The 18,218-nt window shown below is 41.5% G+C and overlaps 2 protein-coding genes across 3 annotated transcripts in view; both read left to right on the top strand.

The window, feature by feature from the left end:
- The first annotated feature begins 6,620 nt into the window (after positions 1-6,620).
- Positions 6,621-15,013, top strand: HAUS3 (HAUS augmin like complex subunit 3). Its single transcript, XM_061359826.1, has 5 exons — positions 6,621-6,880; positions 7,461-8,985; positions 11,262-11,698; positions 12,998-13,223; positions 14,503-15,013. The coding sequence occupies exons 2-5, from the start codon at positions 8,074-8,076 to the stop codon at positions 14,767-14,769; spliced, it is 1,842 nt and encodes a 613-aa protein (XP_061215810.1). The 5' UTR covers positions 6,621-6,880; positions 7,461-8,073; the 3' UTR covers positions 14,770-15,013.
- A 484-nt stretch (positions 15,014-15,497) lies between these two features.
- POLN (DNA polymerase nu) overlaps positions 15,498-18,218 on the top strand; it is a 96,580-nt gene continuing 93,859 nt past the window's right edge. The window contains exons 1-2 of one of the 2 annotated variants that reach the window (XM_061359820.1): positions 15,498-15,602; positions 16,719-16,862. Coding sequence is in view for 1 of the 2 variants with exons in the window: in XM_061359823.1 (XP_061215807.1) it covers positions 16,733-16,862 (130 nt within the window). In the remaining variant the exon portion in view is untranslated. Of the gene's footprint in view, positions 15,603-16,060; positions 16,863-18,218 lie in introns of those variants that run through there. The other variant, XM_061359823.1, reaches the window with a different exon arrangement.

Raw genomic sequence — 18,218 nt, 5'->3', positions numbered from 1 at the left:
GGCCTCAACTCCTGCTTTCCCTGGGGACACTTGGCCATTGGTTGTGTATGGTAAGAGCCAGTAACAGTGCTGATATTTAATCCGCCAACTCACACTCCCCAAAATGGCTGGGAGGAGAACTGAATCCCTTTAGCTACTCTTTAAGGAAGAGCTGTTCTCCCTACAAACACTAATGGGGCAGACACATCAGCAATTAATTTCCTCTGCAGTGAAAGGAGCCAATTTGCTTAAGTAACTCCCTAAATGCACTAGTTGTTAACGGGTAGCTGCAAAAGAACCATCCAGGTGTGTTGTCACTACCTAGCTAAAACACAGGGGCTACAAGAAACAGAAAAGGCCAGAAATCATAGGGTCACCTTGGATTTTCTCTACCTGGAGTATTGTAAATCCAGGGCAGTTGAGGATTGCTGGGAGACACGTCCAGCCAGAGCCTCACCCGTGGGCAAAGCAGAGGGAAGGTGCTCCTGTTTCAGAATGTCTTCCTCCCTTTTGCACAAGAGGCGTGAACCCTGGTTACACCATTTAGGTCAGTGAGAGTTTGTGTATTATAGCTTTTTAAGTGGGATTTTGGTGCATATGAAGCACTGTCAAGACAGCTTTCTGCTGTTCACCAGTCACACTGTTACCTGAAGGTGCTAGTGAGCAGGTCCTGTGTCAGAGCCCCTGGGTCCTAGAGCCACAGGAATGGTTGATTCATTGCCTATCAGGTGTTCATTTGTATGCACGTGTGTGGTGCTATGTTCTATAGCACACGCAGTATTGTGTTGTATCATTGTTTCATCATAATATGCAGATTTTTATGCCTTTTTGGGGTTGTTTTTAATTTTTCATCATTTGGTTTTTGTGTGTAGTATTTCTCTCTCTTTGCAAGTCTTTGTGTATAGGCTTCATGACTGTTTCATAAGGAGATCACTGAGTTTTAGCAATTCAAGTTAATAGTATGGTATGAGGGTTGGAGTGCCATATAAACTAAGGATCTTGCCCCTGTTGGCCCAGTGCAACCCCAGTCGTCATTAACAGTACTTGTCCCTGACCATGGGCACTGTATGAATTTCCACCATTACATTTCTGCAGACCAGAACCAACCAAACAAAGTGCAAACTGAAATGCATTAGCGCCTGTTCTAAGTAATTATACTTGAAATCACTCCAGCTCTGTACAAGACAGGGAAAAAGGCAGTAAAAGGCAGCCTCTGAGTTCTGCATGTGTATTTTGTCAGATCTGACAGTCACGACACTGCTCATGTACAGCCCAATATGAGCATTTAACTTTGTGTTACTAGGAGAGATGGGCCAGAACTGAAATGTATTTGCAAGTCCCATTGCTGTACTCTCTGCTGTAGTGTGCGATATCCACCGGAACCTCTTTCAGTGTGTCATATGTGCTGCACTTAACTACAGCGAAGTCTTTAAAATACAGAAATAGGAGCTTTGAGTTGGAATCATGGCAAGGAGCTCATTGATAGGTTTATGTTTGATTCAAATAAGCTGAGCTGCTGAATCAGGAAAAATCTTCATGCACAAAGCATAGAAAACTGTTACCACAGCTTTCTTTGCAATTACTGCTATCACAGTATCACAGAGTAAGTATAAAACACAACTCAGCTCTTTACTAGCTTATTATAAATCAATCTCCAACAGCAAAAAAGGCTGTAAGAGACTCCTAGCAGTGCAGTATTTGGGGACAGCACCACTTTTCCCAGCACAATAAAGAACCGCAGAACCACATGGGGTATCACAATTATGATAATATGGTGGCACTGTTTTTTGTAAATCATGTACAATTTATAACCTATGCAGCTTCTTTTACATTTACAGTGTCTTATGATTTGTTTATGCAAGCGTTTATAGACGTTTCCTCATTTTGCTAATAATGGATGTTTCAAATTTAGTATTAAAATTCCAGAAACTTGCCTTGCCTACCAGAGTGAAACTGTTTTGTCAAGGCCTATTTAAATGGAAAGAAGCTTTAAACCAGGATTAAGTTCATGATGCTGTAAAGATCAGTTTCCTCTAAGAGGCAATTTACAGTGGCTGCAATGGCAAAATTCTCAGTTACTATTACTCCTGAAGCTGTGAATTACCCTGTGTATTTAAGGACCGTGGCGTGGCAAGAAGTGCATGATGATGGTGTGGTGGAGCACTGGCATTACCGCTGCCAGGCGAGCTGGGTTTGGAAGAGCAAAGACTGCTGCTGGTAGGAGCCGGGTTTCCTACTGCCTGCTACGATGTTACAGTCTGCAGGCTGAGGACACAACCCCAGAATTCTGCTGTCCGGTGTCACCCCTGTGCAGAGGAACCTCTGCCGCACTGGGGAGGAGTGATGATGGGAGAAGGAGCAGGCAGGGCAGAGGTAGGGAGGGAGCTGGTCCCATGCAGTCCCTGCCGAGGCCCCTGACAAGTCTTGGTGTGCTTCCCTACAGAGGTTGTTTCTTGTGAACAAAACCCACTGCAGACAGCCTGATTGAGCAGCTCCACCGGGGGTGTTCATCTGAAATATGCTCAAAGAGTAAACAAACCATTTTCTAGGAAAGAAAATTAACCTTGGGTGTTATATGTCTAAATACACCAGGAGCATTAGCCCAAGCGTGTAGGAGCTTCTCTTCTACTTATGACACCGAATCCAACAAAGCTGAAGAAAACTAATCACTCTGACCTGCTTTTCTGGGAATACAAGGTCTCGGAATGAAATCTGATGTTCCTCTAGAGAGAAGATGCATGTGCTTGGGGGAGAGAGCAACCTGGTGCCAAATTCCTGTCTTCTGACTTTGTTATAATAGAAGTTCACATAGCACTGCAAAAGCTGTGCTTAATTCAGAATATAATTGTGCATAAAGCAATGAACTGCCTTTTAGGACAGGGTGTTTCCTAAGAGCAGTTGTTACTCCAGCAATCTGTAGCAGGGACTTGTAATGTCATCCTGCTGCTAGCGGATGCGCAGTGTGATGCAAATGAAAATGACTTTATATTGTCCATGTATTATCTGTGTTGTTTTGGTTTTCTTTTTTTTACACAAACCAAAACAAATGCCTTAAGTAGTCATAAGCAGATGATTTATATAAGAGTTTTTCAGCTGACAGATGTATCCCAGTGGGAGGGTTTACACTGGCCAGCTGCACTGCCTACATGCTCCTTGGCTGCTCTTCACAGCCTTGGCCAATGGGTAACCCATAGCTTCTCTCTAAGGTATCTGGCACAACAATGTTGTACTTTGCAGTGAAATAAATGCAGCATAGCATCTGTGGAATAGGGCAGAGCTACCACACATCCTTCCAGAAACGTCTATGTTTTAATCTGCTGGAATCTACCATAAAGTGTCTGTAAAGGCAGTATGTTATTTAAGTAACCTCGCTGTTTCTTGGGCATAGATGCAAAACAACTGGTACTAGAATGGCAAAAAAGGGTAAGGTGAGTCTTTAATTGTGTTTTGACTGAACACAACCAAGACAAAATGAATCAGAGAAAAATAATCTTCATCCACAAGGAACTGCAAAAGCAAACACTGCAGCACATGGGGCTGTGGCTGGGTGGGGAAATGGCTGTAAGCAATGTTGATGATGTGTAAGTAATGAAGATGTGTTTGTAGGGGAAGGCTGCTGCTTAATCTCTGCCCTAAAAGCCAGTCGATGGTCTGACAAATGAAAATTTGTTTCACTTTAGAGGCTTGCTCTTTCAAAATGAGAATTTTAAGTTCACACTGTTCTGACCTGAAATATTTCAATTCTAGCCTGAATTCCTATGCCAGCAGGGATTATGAGATCATGCTGTCTGACAACTCCTCTTCCGTCCATCTGTTCCGCTCCTCCTTTCCTTGATAACTTTTGAACCTTCAGGCTAATTTACACCAAATTTGACATAGCAGAGATAGGATGGAGGCTGCAATGATAATCCATGGCAAAAACTCATGAAAATTCTGTGTGTGAGTATAAAGAAATGAATTATTTCCTACACTGAATGTGCCTGAACACTGCCCCAGTTGAGCTCCTCCTTGTTTTCAAGAGGTGGCTGCTGGCCAGCACGTATGGAGCTCCAAACCAGCCTCAGAATGAGTGTGTAGTCCTGCTGGCCCAGCTACACAGAGGGGGATGTGGGTTTGTGAAAGGCCACTAGGGAGGGGGAATGCCGTATGTGTGTAAGTGGAAAGAGGGAGAGGGACCAGTCACACAGGGAACTGAAGACATTAGTTGCAGTATTCCACCTAATGGATTTGATAGATAAAACTAGACAATCTTCTATCAGATGTGTCTTCTTTCATATAGGAGGTGGACTTCAGTGGCAGAGCTGGATTGCTCTCAGGACAGAAGGACTTTACGAAGATTTCTGTGTGTTTAAGATTTGCTTTTACTTGGGATTTTTTTACATGGTATTTCATAAAGACACTGGTATTTATGAAACTTAAAAAAAAACCCAAATCAACAAAACCCAAAACAATACATGAAGCACAAGCCTCCAAAATACTGCTACAGGAGAAGCTGATTTTAGTGCAGTCACTGACTGAACTGAAACAGCAGTCTGATGCAGTAAGATGGTGAATGCTTTTGTTCCTTCCCCATTGGGAAGACACAGTGCTCTGTCTGCAAGGCGATGTGAAAACTTCAGCTAGCCAAAACTGCAGCTGTAATCAGGCTGTAATATGACAGGGAGGAATTCAACACTACAGCTCCTCTTACCCACGAGAACTCATTGGCAGGTCAGGGTTTAATTCAGAAGTGTCTTGCGCAGACCACATTTTACCAGAAATCAACACCCTGCACTTTGCAGGCAATACAGGCGCTGACTCTCATCCAGAAATCCCCACGTCAGTTGTTCCTAGCTGTGCTGAGCTGCGAGGTTGCTCATTTCCCAGCGCTGATTCACTCCAACAATTGCATTGAGTAAGATTAGAGAAGCTGCAGGTATAGGAGATGCGGTGGGAGGGCTCAGCCCACACATAACGGCCCAGGTCAATGCCTCACTAGGGCGAAGTATAGAGACAATATTTCTGGATGCAATAAATGACACTTTCTAGAATAACTGACCTTAGAAACCACAAGAAAAAACCCACCATTCTGAATTTAGTCTTCGGCAGTGCAGAGGATCTCATTCAAGAGCTGTTAGTGGGTGAGCTGCTCCATAGTAGCAACCACAGTATAATTAAGCCAAATAAAGCAAACGGATACTCAATTTTAAGAAAATGACCTATGCAAAACCAGGGGAAAATGCCAGAAATCCCTAACTGAGCAGTTCAGAAGTGAGAAACCTACAAACGCTCAGACGTTTAAAAATTATGGGACTAGAAATGCCTGACATAAATAGAAAACCACGGCCCAAACCTCTCCCCTGCATGACTCAAGGAGAAAGGGAAGGCAAGCAGGGAAGCCTGGAGAAAGGTGGCATGTTTAATGTAGACAGGAAACAAAGATGGCTAAACCTGAAGAATGGCTGATAAAGGATGTTCAAGCTGTCAATGACATTTACACGGTGCTCGAATCAGAACCAGCCCTCGCAAGGCTGAAGGGGTTCTGCAGTCACAGCTGAGGGCTTTCTGGTGGGCAGCAGCAGCCAGAAAGCCAATAGGGATCATGGTAAGGAAGGGCATTGGTGATGACTTTAGAACACCTTGGAGCACCCGCACCTTGAGGACTGGGTGCAGCCTTGCCTGTGCACCTCAGCAAGGTGCAGTGGTGCTGTAAAAGATACCGAGGAGGTACCAGTGAAATGGTGGGGGGAATGGAGCATTCACTTTGCAGTGCCCAAACCCACATGGGAGCAGAGCTGAAGAGTATACCGGTGGTTTCCAGACCGCTATGAAACACACAGGTTAAGGACAGGGTTTGGCATTCACCAACCCTTGTTATGCCAGCACCAGGCATTGTTTGAACAGGATTAGGTGAGGATTAAAGAACAATTAAATTTAAGGAAGCTCTTTTGTAAGCTGCAGGTTGGATTTTTTTTCCAAGTTTTGCATTTGTCTGAGTTTTGCAAAGCTTCTGGGGGTATCACCAGGTTCAGAAAGTTGTTACACAAATTCATGGACATAAAAGCCCATGAAAACATGATGACAGAACTAAGCAGGAATGAATTACTAACAGGGAAGCTGTGCACCCAGGAGCAGCAGGAGCGGCCACCGTGAGCCACCTCCCTCAGCTTTGAGGCGGCGGGTGGGCACACCGGGCTGCGACCCGGCGTTGCTCAATGTTAAGCTACAGCCCCCTCTCCGCCATCGTCTCCCCTCCCATGTGTTGAGCGCAACGGGACACGCAAGAATGACAGGATGGAGGCGGGCGGGCGGACGGACGAGAGCCACCAAGATACACATCTCCGCCCGACCTCCCTGAGGAGAAGCTCCGCCCCTCCGCGCTGCCGCCCGGCTGCGTGACGTCACCGGTCAGCGGGCCGGCGCCGGCCAATCCCACGTTCCGTATCGGCGACTGGCGCCGACGCCTCTGCAGACGCTCGGCGCGGTGCGCGCGCAGGCGCGGTTGGGCGGCTGCGCGAGAGCGGCGTGTGGCGGGCCTTTCGAGCCGCCGGGGCGCGCGCTTCCTCAGGCTTCCCGCTACTTCCTCGGGGCGCTGAGGCGGGAGCTGTGGTGAGTATCGGGGTCCGGGCTCGCTCGAAGCGGGGCGGGGGGAGTACAGCGGCCGCAGCGCCTCCTTGTCCTCCCCTTACCCTGCTCCGGGCGGCTCTAGGCCGCGATCCCACTTGGCGCTGTGGGCAGCAGCTGCACCGCAGTTGGGACTCGGCCGGCTGGTGTTTGTGGTCCTCGCCTGAGGGTCCCGTTTGCGCGCTGAGGTGGCTGTGGTGATCTGGGGACTGGAATGGTGGGCAGCTTTCTCAGGTGTCTTAAGATATTTGTGGCGTTTGATGGCGGCTTGAGCGGCAGTGCATATGCGTACATAAGGGTACGTGCCCTCCTTTGTTTTTATTAGCCCTGTTTTAGCGAGGAAAACAGAGGGCAGTTGGAAAGCTGCCCTGGGACATGAAACTTGCGTAACAAATTCTATTTCTTGTATAATCCGTAACTCTAAGCTATATTAAATACACACCGAATTTCAGAAGGGTGCTTTTAGTTGTTAAGCACTCATGCCCTCCAGGCTGGCTGAGTGGGGCGTTCTGTGGGACGCATGTTCCACCAAACTAAAAAAACCCCGACCAACCAAGCTGGATATTACCACAGAATTGCAGAAAAGGCCTTCTGTCATCCTTGATAATTCATGAATAGTAGAATGGTTTGGGTTGGAAAAGACCTTAAGATCATCCAGTTCCAACCCTCCTGTTTGCTGCTTGCACTCACCTTAGGATCCCAAAGCTAATTTGGTTGCTGGGAAACAGCAAAGCATCAAATCCCTTTTTCTTGTAATTTTTAAGTTGTGACTGTTTTCACTAGAGTATTTACACTGATCTTAACTTTTTTATAATTGGTCAAAGCCCTGCATTGTTGCGTTGAGATATTTTTACATTGATTCCTTGTTCTGTTCGCAGAGGAAACTTTAAAATGAAGGTCCAGAAGACAAGATTCTGCTTGTTGCAAAAGTAAAATCTTTTTATAAAGAAGATCTCAAAGTGCAGTGTAACCTCACTGTTTAGTTTTTAGAAGAAGCTGAAAGCTCCTCTCACTTTGGAAGCTTGATTGTGGGTGGGTGTTTTTTGTTTTATTTAATGTGAGTAAAACTATATGAGTGAATCACTTCTGCAGGCCAATGAATTACTCAGTATTTACACTTGTTTCTTTTAAATTTACTATTAAAACAGAGTACCTTGATTTAAGTGAATTAAGGAAAAACATAAGTGTTTGCAAAGATCAGGCCTTTAATTGATGCAAAAATGTGTCCTGATTTGATGAAAAAAATGTATTAAGATATCTATGAAATAAAAATTGGTTTATAGTCTTGGACCATCTGATCCAAAATAGCATTCAGTTTTCTGGGTGATCTGACACTTCCTTTTCCCTGTGCAGACTCTTTATATTAAAATACTGAATGTTCATTTAAAATGACCCCAAAATTACAGCTGGAATAATACCCCAGATTTTTTCCATGTATTTGGATCTTTTCTTTTTACAAAAAGACCCCCACCAAACCCTAAAACTTTAATCATGAGCTGTGGAAATGATTTTGTGGCAATTCTCAAGGAAATTGGATATCCAGAAGCTGGTGAGCTTAAAGGAGATGATTTTGACTGGCTTGTTGAATCTTCAGAAAGCAGATCATTCCTGAAGTGGTTTTGTGGCAATGTAAATAAGCAATATGTGGTATCTGAACAAGAACTGCAAGAGTTTGATAATCTTCGTGAGTCTGGAAAGCCCATTTTGGAAGGAAATGCACTGGATGAAGTCCTTAAAAGTCTGAAGCCTGTGGATTCAAAGAGGAGTAGACAAGAGGAGGAGGAACTGAAGACATTAGAGGATGAGCTTCAAACTCTTCAGAAGTTAAAAAAACTTCAAATTCATCGGCATAATAAGCTTCAAATGATGGTTTCTGAAAACAGCCATCTGTTACAGATGTTAAAAAGCAGAGAGAATGAAGCACATAAAGAATTAAAAGAAGGGTTGAAAGTGTTTACTACAGCAACTAATGAACTTAACAATGAACTGCTGTCTTTTACAGATGCGACTAAGAAATGGGCCTCTTTCTTTACTGCTTCAGATTCAGAACAAGGGTCAGATCCACAGCCAGTGTTTTTTTTCCAACTTTCTTTGGACAAGTATTTGGCTCAGGAAGAACAAAACTCTGCAGCTCTTAGCTCATACATAAACAAAAGTTTTGATCAAAGTGTGTCTAAATGGGTTGAAAATTCACATGAAGGCAGCTTTCAGTTTGCAGATGTCAGTGAACAAGGCACTTGTGAGGAGACTAATGAAATCTCTGAGGAGACTCGAGAGGTGGCCAGGCTCCAGACAGCATATATTTGTGCTCAACATCAGCTAATTCAAATGCACGCCGAAGAGGAGAGCCTGAATTCAGCTATAAAATGCGCAGAGAGCATGTTGCAGTCCTTAAAGAGCAAGGTAAGCCACAAGAGGTGACAAAAGGTAGTGGAGTTCTGCACAGGCAGGCGTGGTCAACTGGGTGTAGTAAAAGGAAATGCTGAATTATTGTTCTTTTAGTTATTTTTACATAATGAGATTGTACAAGTTCTAATCTTGATCACAAAACTCCTCTTGTGAAATAGCTCCAGTTTCTATAGTTAGGAATTTTTCAGTATGGTGGACTACCTTTAATGCTGCTTTCCAGAATTAAAAAAAACAGCTACCTTAAAAGCCCCAGGACTTAGTAGTACTGTCCTAGTTTAGTTTAACTTTGTATTTTCAAATTATAACTGTCTCTCAGTTATTTGTACAGAGAAAACAAAAGCTTAACTGCTTGACATTTTGTGGTGCTGAAGAGCTAATATGATTAATGAGTTCTTGTTTGTATTCTATAGCATAAACTTAAAAAGTTTTAGTTCACTGACGTTTTGAAACTCAGGTATTTGTACCAAATAAATTAATCTGACAGTTGATGCCCCAGAAACCTCTCAACAAGTGAGTGACAGGCAGATATGGCTACTGGAATTTAAGAAGTTATAATAGCAGAAAACATATTAGCTTATGCCAATCATGGACTAACTTAAGGCATCATGTCAGTTGGTGTGTTTTCATTTATGGATGACTAGCATATAGGACTTGATTGATTACAGTTATTTGGAAAAGATTGATTTTGGTAGCAGTGTTGATAATAATCTGACTGACTATGAAAAATTGTGCTTGAGAGATTGCAGTTGTAGGAGAGAATAGTTAGGGTTGGCAAGGACCTTAAGATCATGAAGTTCCAACCCTCCTGCCGTGGGCAGGGATACCTCACACTAAACCATGTCACCCAAGGCTCTGTCCAGCCTGGCCTTGAACACTGCCAGGGATGGAGCATTCACAACTTCCCTGGGCAACCCATTCCAGTGCCTCACCACCCTTACAGTAAAGAACTTCTTCCTTATATCCTATCTAAACTTCACCTGTTTAAGTTTTAACCCGTTAGCCCTTGTCCTGTCACTACAGTCCCTAATGAAGAGTCCCTCCCCGGCATCGTTATAGGCCCCCTTCAGATACTGGAAGGCTGCTCTGAGGTCTCCACGCAGCCTTCTCTTCTCCAGGCTGAACAGCCCCAACTTTCTCAGCTGATCTTCATACAGGAGGGGCTCCAGTTCCCTGATCATTCTCGTGGCCCTCCTCTGGACTCGTTCCAACAATTCCATGTCCTTTTTATGTTGAGGACACCAGAACTGCACACAAGTGAGGTCTCATGAGAGCAGAGTAGAGGGGCAGGATCACCTCCTTTAACCTGCTGGTCACGCTCCTTTTGATGCAGCCCATGATACAGTTAGCTTTCTGGGCTGCAAGCGCACACTGCTGGCTCATGTTCATTTTCTTATCGACCAGCACCCCCAAGTCCTCTGCAGCGCTGCTCTGAATCTGTTCTCTGCCCAACCTGTAGCTGTGCATGGGATTGCTCCGACCCAGGTGTAGGACCTTGCACTTGTCATGGTTAAACATCGGAGGTTGGCATCAGCCCACCTCACAAGCATGTCAAGGTCCCTCTGGATGGCATTCCTTCCCTCCAGCGTATCAACCAAACCACACGGCTTGGTGTCATCGGCAAACTTGCTGAGGGCGCACTCAGTCCCACTGTCCGTGTCAACGACAAAGATGTTAAATAAGACCGGTGCCAACACTGATCCCTGAGGGACACCACTCGTTACTGGTCTCCAGCTGGACATTGAGCCATTGACCACAACTCTGTGTGTGGCCATCCAGCCAGTTCTTTATCCACCGAGTGGTCCATCCATCAAGTTGATGTCTCTCCAATTTAGATACAAGGATTTCGTGTGGGACAGTGCCGAACGCTTTGCACAGGTCCAGGTAGATGACATTAACTGCTCTACCACTGTTGATCAGTTCCATAGCCCCATCATAAAAGGCCACCAAACTGGTCAGGCAGGATTTCCCCTTAGTCAAACATGCTTGAAACCTGGGTGCTAAGTAAAATACAGCTCTTCTGTTTTTAACAGAATAACTGTTTCCTGGCTCTGCAAAAGAAAGAAATTACTGTTGTTTGAAATACATTTATTTGATACCTACGTTGTATTTGTCTTATGTTGTAAAGTTTTGTAAAACTGCCTGTGAAGTTCTCGTTTAATTTTGTAGATAGAAAAGATGCAGTGATTTTGATGTGTGAACTGCAGAAATATGTTAGGGAAGTGGCTTGGAGGGAACCAGGGAGATACTGACAGATATTTTGTTTTATGCAGGATACTGGGAAACAAGAAAATCTCACTGCCAAAATACCTAGTATAAATGATGAAATTTCAACAATTAAAGAAGATATAACTCGGATAAACCATGAAGAGCTGATGCCCCTTCTGAAGGAGAAGGCATTACTTCTGAGCGTGCCTGTGGAGAAGTCCTACTTGGAGCATCAGATTGCTCAGCAAGAGTGTTGTGCTTCAAGACAAAATGAAATATTCAGGCATTTGATAAGACAGAAGGCATCATTTGAACTTATTCAGCTAGCCTGTGAAATGGAGTTTAGGAAAAATAAGGAGATCTCCTGTCAGCTTGAGAAGTTGGTAGAATCTCTAAAACAGCGCGCTGATAAGTTGCAACAGAGCCTACAGGAGATAACTGAGCAAATTAAACATGCACAGCCAAGAAACACTATTAGTTCAAAGGATGGTTTCTCTTTCAGGTAAGCTTTATAGTCGCTGTTGAACTTTAACATAGTATTGGGGAAATAAAGGCTTAGGCAAGCTAAGCCTTTAGTATTTCTGAGTTCTTAGTTACTTGCTAATTAGTATTTTGAATTCTGAAGAACTTCAAGATATGAGATTAGCCTCATGCTTATACTTGGAAATTATTTTCAGGTTTGCCTGAGTCAAAACTGTTCAATTATCAGACTGTTGAATTGCTGAAGCATTCCTAAGCAGCATCCAGAGTATAACAAAAGTTTAAAGCCAAGCCCTGAGCTAGGACCTCTTGAAAGTTATTCTAGAAGTATGGATCTGGAAAGCTGTAAATGATAGTGATTTCCCAGATCGTATGCATGGTCTCAGCAGCTTAGCCTACAAAACCCCCCGTGTGGTAGAAGAGAGGAACGACTTCTTCAATATGGGAAAAGGGTTTAGCTCATTTTTACAGCTTGGTTTCCCATCTGTCTTAAGTGTCCTGTCCCCACGGAGGAATTTGTTTTTTCACCAGCGAAGTGGTGAAGTCTCCTTGTAGCCCAGGTGATACAGTAGGAATGTGCACTGTGCTGCTGTCACATCAAGATTCTAAACCTTTTGATGAGGTGTACTGCATAATTATAGGTGTGTTAACGTCAGACTTTCCATCTGTTAAAACTGTGCTTTAAGTGTTTTTTAATAATAAAGTGATAACTGAGTATGGGCTTGCACAGTGAATAATTGCAAGAATTAGGCAGCATTAATTTTGCTTCCATTGTGTTTGTGTTAGCAACTTGTAACGTTTTTGTTCAGGTTTATTTTTAATGTTTCCAAATTGCTGAATGCCATCTGGCTATTTATCACTTTGTTTGCTTGTTTTGGTTTTGTTTGAAAAAGGAAGTTGAAAGAGTTATAAACCCTAAAGGTTTTGCTATTAATTCACATTAGCCAATGAAGTCTGCTGGTTTTCAGCACTTAAAAAAAATTGCATCTTACTTTGCAGGCTTGGAAATATCAGGAAATAGTTGGCAAGAGCACACTGACAGTGTCTGTTTGTATTCATTCGGTACTTACTAACTGGTATTTTGGTATTTCATTACTGTTAATTTAATATTGAAATATTTTGGACTCGTATTAATCACATGCTAGCTATAAATAGACTGAATTATGAAATCAGTGGGAGAAGGAGTAAAGAGTACCCTGAGCAGTATTGTCCTTTAGTAGTCCTCTGACTTCTCAGGATGAACATTTTCTCTTGAGTAATAATGACAGGATTGCTTAGGAAACTTAAAAATGTTTGCGTATCTTAACTTCATTTGTTACAGACTATATCAGCTTCTGGAAGGAGAAAATAAAACCCAAGAATTATTTAAAACATACAAAGGCCTGGAGCAGATGGCTCTGAAGTTAAAGCAGGACTGTGCTACAGCACAAGATCAGCTAGCAGCATCTTCTCAAGAACAGTCTCTCCTTTTGTCCAAACTAGAAAGTGATGTACATACCCTTTATGATGAGCTGTATCATGGAGGTCGAATACAACTCAGTAATCAGGTGAGCTGTTATCTATGTACTAAAATTATTACACTAATATGTCATGTTCTTTTCCTGAGAACACTGTGGTATGAAGGCTGTAGGCACACAAACTGGCTCCCACATGTCAGTGACAAATTTATTGGCATTAATGATAATGGGTGCAGTACTTTGTTCTTAGCAAATGCTGGATTTTGTAGGTGTTGGCAGATAGTAATTTCTTGTTGCGGAGCAGATCGTTGTATCTAACTTAATTTCTTCCAAAGGCATATCCAGTCCTGTATTACTCTTAAGTTTATGGTATGGGAAATAAGTCATCTGGATATGGTATCACTAGAAAATGATTTAAATCTCTTATTCTTTCAGATGGGTTTTTTTCTCCATTTACCTGTAACACCTCAGTAGTACGGTTTGTTCCCTTAAAAAGCCTGGCCATAGATGGCTCATTTGGAGAAAATAACAACATCAGAATTTTGAAGGACAGCTGTAGTAGGGCAGCCCTGCTGCAAAGCTCCCAGCTGATAGTTTCAGAGCCTCTTTTAAATGGGAATTGGGGTATTTAAATGCACCTTGTTACTTTTTTTTAATTGTAGATACCTCAAAAGTGGATTGAGGTAGTCTTCTGTTACATTATACTTCTTTGGTTAAATACATACAAATATGTTTATTGCTGCTATCTGTCAAGTGTATTTGCAACATGTAGAAGAGTTTTTATAACAATGAAACTTTGTGATTGGAGCAATACATGTTTAGGGATTACAGGTTATTAAATCAATCAAATGCCTTTCTGTTGATTCACGTTACCTCTTAAAATAGTGACATCTCTATTGCTGCTGTTTCTCAAGAAAAGCAATTCCTTTAATAAGGAAATAATGTGGAAGATGAGTAGCCTGCTTGCACTGAACTATCTTAAGAGTGGCAGAAAAATTGTAGCCGTTAATTAATGATTAAATTTTAAAATTGCATTGGCTTTTCTGTTGTGGGGTTTTTTTTCTGTTCCCTTGTAAGATAGGAAGACTTGTTGAATATGTCATTCAGTCATCTGTCCAGCTGAGGGCTGGGTAAACAAGGAAATGAATTTACATTTTCATGACCCTATGTGAGTACTGTTACACAGAGCTCAAAAGTTACGTGAATTAAGTGGAATTCCTTAGCACCTGTGTTTCTATTTTCTGTGATTACTTTTCAGTTACAAACAAAAGTGGCTTTCAAAAGCAAATAAACTTATGTATTTCTAGTTCAGGTAGTGTATTAACAATAAAAAAGTAATTTTTTTATTTTGTCTTGTATCTTTTGTTAGGAACTTGTTGAGCAGTTGCACCAACTGGAAACCGATTTAAACAAATTAAATGAACTCTTTACTGATCTGATGGCTGATGTGAAGTCAAAGAGAAGCTTTTTAGAGTCCAATAAGCTGCGTCAGATGGAAAGAAACTTGTATGTGTATTTTTATACAGACAAAGACCGCTTGAAAGAGCTGGTGGAGAAGCTGGAGCAGCAGGCTGAAGTGAAGGCCCGTGCTATGGCAGATGAGCATTTTGCCACCAGTGGAGTTCTCCGTTTTTAAACTTCAGTGTATTTTTAAGAAAGGAAAGCATGTGGATGTAAATTGTTTGTAAGCTTATGGAATGATAGCTATTGGTTTATAAAGGCTAACGTTTATCTATCATTGTGATGTATGTTTAACTGCCACAGTTACCGGCTTTGGGTTTATGCTGCTTTATGGCTTTTGGCATCTGCCCACTGAGTTCACATCTCGGGTTTTGTCACAGTTCTTCGATACGGAGTAATACATTGATTATTTAAATGAATTGCATTCAGGCTGCTCTTCTGCTAGCCTTTATGCTGATTTCCAGTGCACACAGCATAGCACAAGATGGAATATTTTCTGCACATGGGATAGATTTTCTTGCATGCTAAGAACCTTTGATATGTGAGCTAACAAATAAACACAGGCAAGGCATTCCAGATTTTGGAACATGAATGTAATGTACTCATTCTGAAGAGGAGAGTTCTCTTCAGGATGTGCCATGATTGTTTCCCGTATAGTTCTTCTTGTGAAGATTTGGTGTTGCTAGAAATATGTTGGAATATGTACCAGAATGTTTCAAGTACCACAACCATCTACTTTAAGACCATTCCAATATCTTTTAGTTTACCTTACAGCCTGTCTTTTTCCTTGAAATCGGTCCCTATTCATCCTGAGCTCTTCAAAGAAGAATAATTTTAAATTGACCTTCTGGACTCCTAAGTTTTCTCTGTCTGTCAAGGCAAAGCAAGCCATTCTGCCTCTCTCTCCCTTTCACATGCTTACTGTAAATTCAGCTGGATAGATACAGCAAATACTAATGTAGCCTGATGGATCATCCTCTTTGAATCTGGATACAAATATCTGTACTTGTAAGTATTCAAACTTGCAATCTGTCAATGGCCTTGAGCTAAGAAAAAAAAAAATCCATGTAAGCAGAGGAAATATCGTCAAGTTTCACCATCAAGGCAACATTTGTCTCAAGCGCTGGATTTAGTGGGAGATGACCAGAGTAATAGGGCTCCAGTTACTAACTTGTATAGCAGCAATTTACTTAACAGCGTATTTTGGCAGAGCAGTTGACTTGTACAGCTTGCACCCTCTTAAGTATTTTTAAAATATTGGGTATTTATTTTGTCTTTATGGTAAGTTTTATACATTGTTCTGGTCTAACTGTAAAGAAAACAAGTCATCAGTATGGACACCGTTGTTTCTGATTCTCCTGTATGTGTTGTATCAATGGACTCTTCAAGTATTTTGTAAGTATTATAGAATATGGGTACAGGTCAACTGGAAAAGCAGCTGCTTTTTGAAAAAGGATAAAATTTGGAACAGCAATAGCTGCGGTCAGAGCTTGTAGAGACTTTAGATATTGCTGACCTGTTTCTTAAATTGACAAACTGTAGTAACTATTTCAAAATTATTAAGATTTAATAGTACTCAAGTACATCGATTAAGTTTTGGAAACAGAAGTCTTCTGTAAGTATTTTCTGAAACAACACATCACTAATGTTTATATATATTGTGATAGGAAGACCTGTTTCTTTCATCCTGTATTGGCTCTAGTTTTGACAGTTACTTGAAAGTGTTTTTTTTCTTGAGAAAATGTGGGCAGCAGTAATAGTAAATGTATTTACATGCTAGATAAAACTACTTTAAAGATGCTGAGAAGGGGAGGTGGTTCAGACGTAAATTATAATTGTCTTATTTGTCAGGGTTTTTGTATTGGAAATCAACTGAACTTAATAGGACTGATTTTATAAATGTATTAAAACTTTCAAAGTAGTAATTTTTGTAAATTATTGCAGTTTGATGATTTTTGTTTACAATACATAACTGATAGTAATGGTGGAGGAGATGTTCAGCCATTCATTTTCAATAGAAAGTTACATGTTCACTGTATTTTGTCTTTAATTTCAAAAGAATTGAAGTGTGGGTTGTTCTGTGGCTCTGATATAATGCATTATTTGCATGTGTTTTCTGTTTAGGTTTAATCTTAAGAATGGAACAGTATGCATCATACATAGGATGTGAGATTTCTAAAGTGCCTTTATCTGATAGCGCTCAGAGAATTATGGCAGCTTTGCAGTCTAACCCCGTAGAAGTTCAGACTAGCAGAAAAAAGAACCAGAGTGAGTAAATCTCAGCCTATTTAAGCATTTCTGTTTTCAATTGAAAAATTGAAACCCAGACAAATAAACCAGTATCAAATCTCTGGTCCCTATTTAAAAGGAAGAGAAAGGTGAGAGTTTAGATTTCCAGGGTTAGAAAAGGAGTTAAGCTGTAACTGTGACCTTTGCTGGGGCTTTTCTGATTGAATAATACTATATGAATGCAAAGAGCTAGGATATTACCAGTATCCTCAACTTCATTGTTTCTTCCTGTCCCTGCTGAGTGGTATAGAATTAGATGAGAATTTCAAACTGTCAGTTAACTAATACTGTAAATTCAGTGTATACAGTAACTTGACTCTGGACTAGATACTTGAAGATCACTAGAGGTACTGAGAACTTGCCAGAAGGCCTGTAAACTCTCCAGACTCATGTTTGTCCTTTGAATACATGTTCATTAGCAACTCGCTCCCTGTGAAATTCTAGGGTGAAGAGTGAATAGAAGTCCCAGAGGTAGAGTGAATTAGCTAATGTTAGAAGTGCTTCAGCAGATCTCTGACTGTTAAGCAAGTCTCAGTCAGAATGTTGTGGATACTATGGAGGTTTTGCAAGATGGATTTTTTATTCTCAATTCTGTGCATTTCACAGAATGTAGCTCTTGAAAGAAGTAGATAGAGTTTTGCTTAATTTCAGTTGTCTGTTTTCCCCTGAGAACTAGATCCTGGCACATCTTGTCAAGCCGATTTAGATCTAGCACTTGTTCTTATGTACATGGTGTTTGTTGCAGCCTCTGGTTCATTAAATAACAGATCAGGTGGTTCTTTCAGTGGCAAAGTATTGGATGAGTGGAGCCTCATGGTGTAGCACTGAAAAGGATAGTTCATTGCTGCGTAAATCAGTGATACTTGAAATACAGAATGTGGGTTCATTTTAAAATGGCACATTTGGACCAAACCCCACATTATTTTTAAAGAAAATCTGATCCTTCTTCTGCCTCAGTGTAATTACTCTTTCACTTTTCTTGCTATCATGTCACTTTCCTTAATTTTCTTGTGTGATGGTTTTTGTCATAGACTGTAGAACTCTGTGCTGTGTGATATCTCTATCATGTGACCTTGGCCACTCTTGATCCATTCATTCCATGTCAAGGTGTAAAAAACACCATGAAGGTGTCTGGTGTCTTCAGTTAAATGAGGTTGCTGTCCTTGTAGTGCTGTGAAATCCTTATTCCCTCGGGAGTGTAAGAACAGGATAAGCATTTAGTGGTGGCAGGTCAGATGAGTGGCTTTTCTTGCTTTTGTTTTCCATGTAGTGATTATGTTTGTTTCTAGTGCTTTAAGAGCAAACTTTATTTGAATTGTTTTAAGGGAATTGTTT

This window comes from Neopsephotus bourkii, unplaced genomic scaffold (assembly GCF_033783945.1).
Source record: "Neopsephotus bourkii isolate Nb327-2 ecotype Australia unplaced genomic scaffold, CSIRO-AGI_Nbou_v1 NB_994, whole genome shotgun sequence".
Lineage (NCBI taxonomy): Eukaryota > Metazoa > Chordata > Aves > Psittaciformes > Psittacidae > Neopsephotus > Neopsephotus bourkii.
This window is presented reverse-complemented; position numbering and strand designations above follow the sequence as displayed.

What these genes read in the sequence shown, in the direction of transcription:
- HAUS3 (XM_061359826.1), top strand. Translation starts at nt 8,074, where the DNA reads ATGAGCTGTGGAAATGATTTTGTGGCAATTCTCAAGGAAATTGGATAT. An exon ending in TGCAGTCCTTAAAGAGCAAG is followed by an intron (nt 8,986 to 11,261) that starts GTAAGCCACAAG and finishes TGTTTTATGCAG; the next exon opens with GATACTGGGAAACAAGAAAA. An exon ending in GAATACAACTCAGTAATCAG is followed by an intron (nt 13,224 to 14,502) that starts GTGAGCTGTTAT and finishes ATCTTTTGTTAG; the next exon opens with GAACTTGTTGAGCAGTTGCA.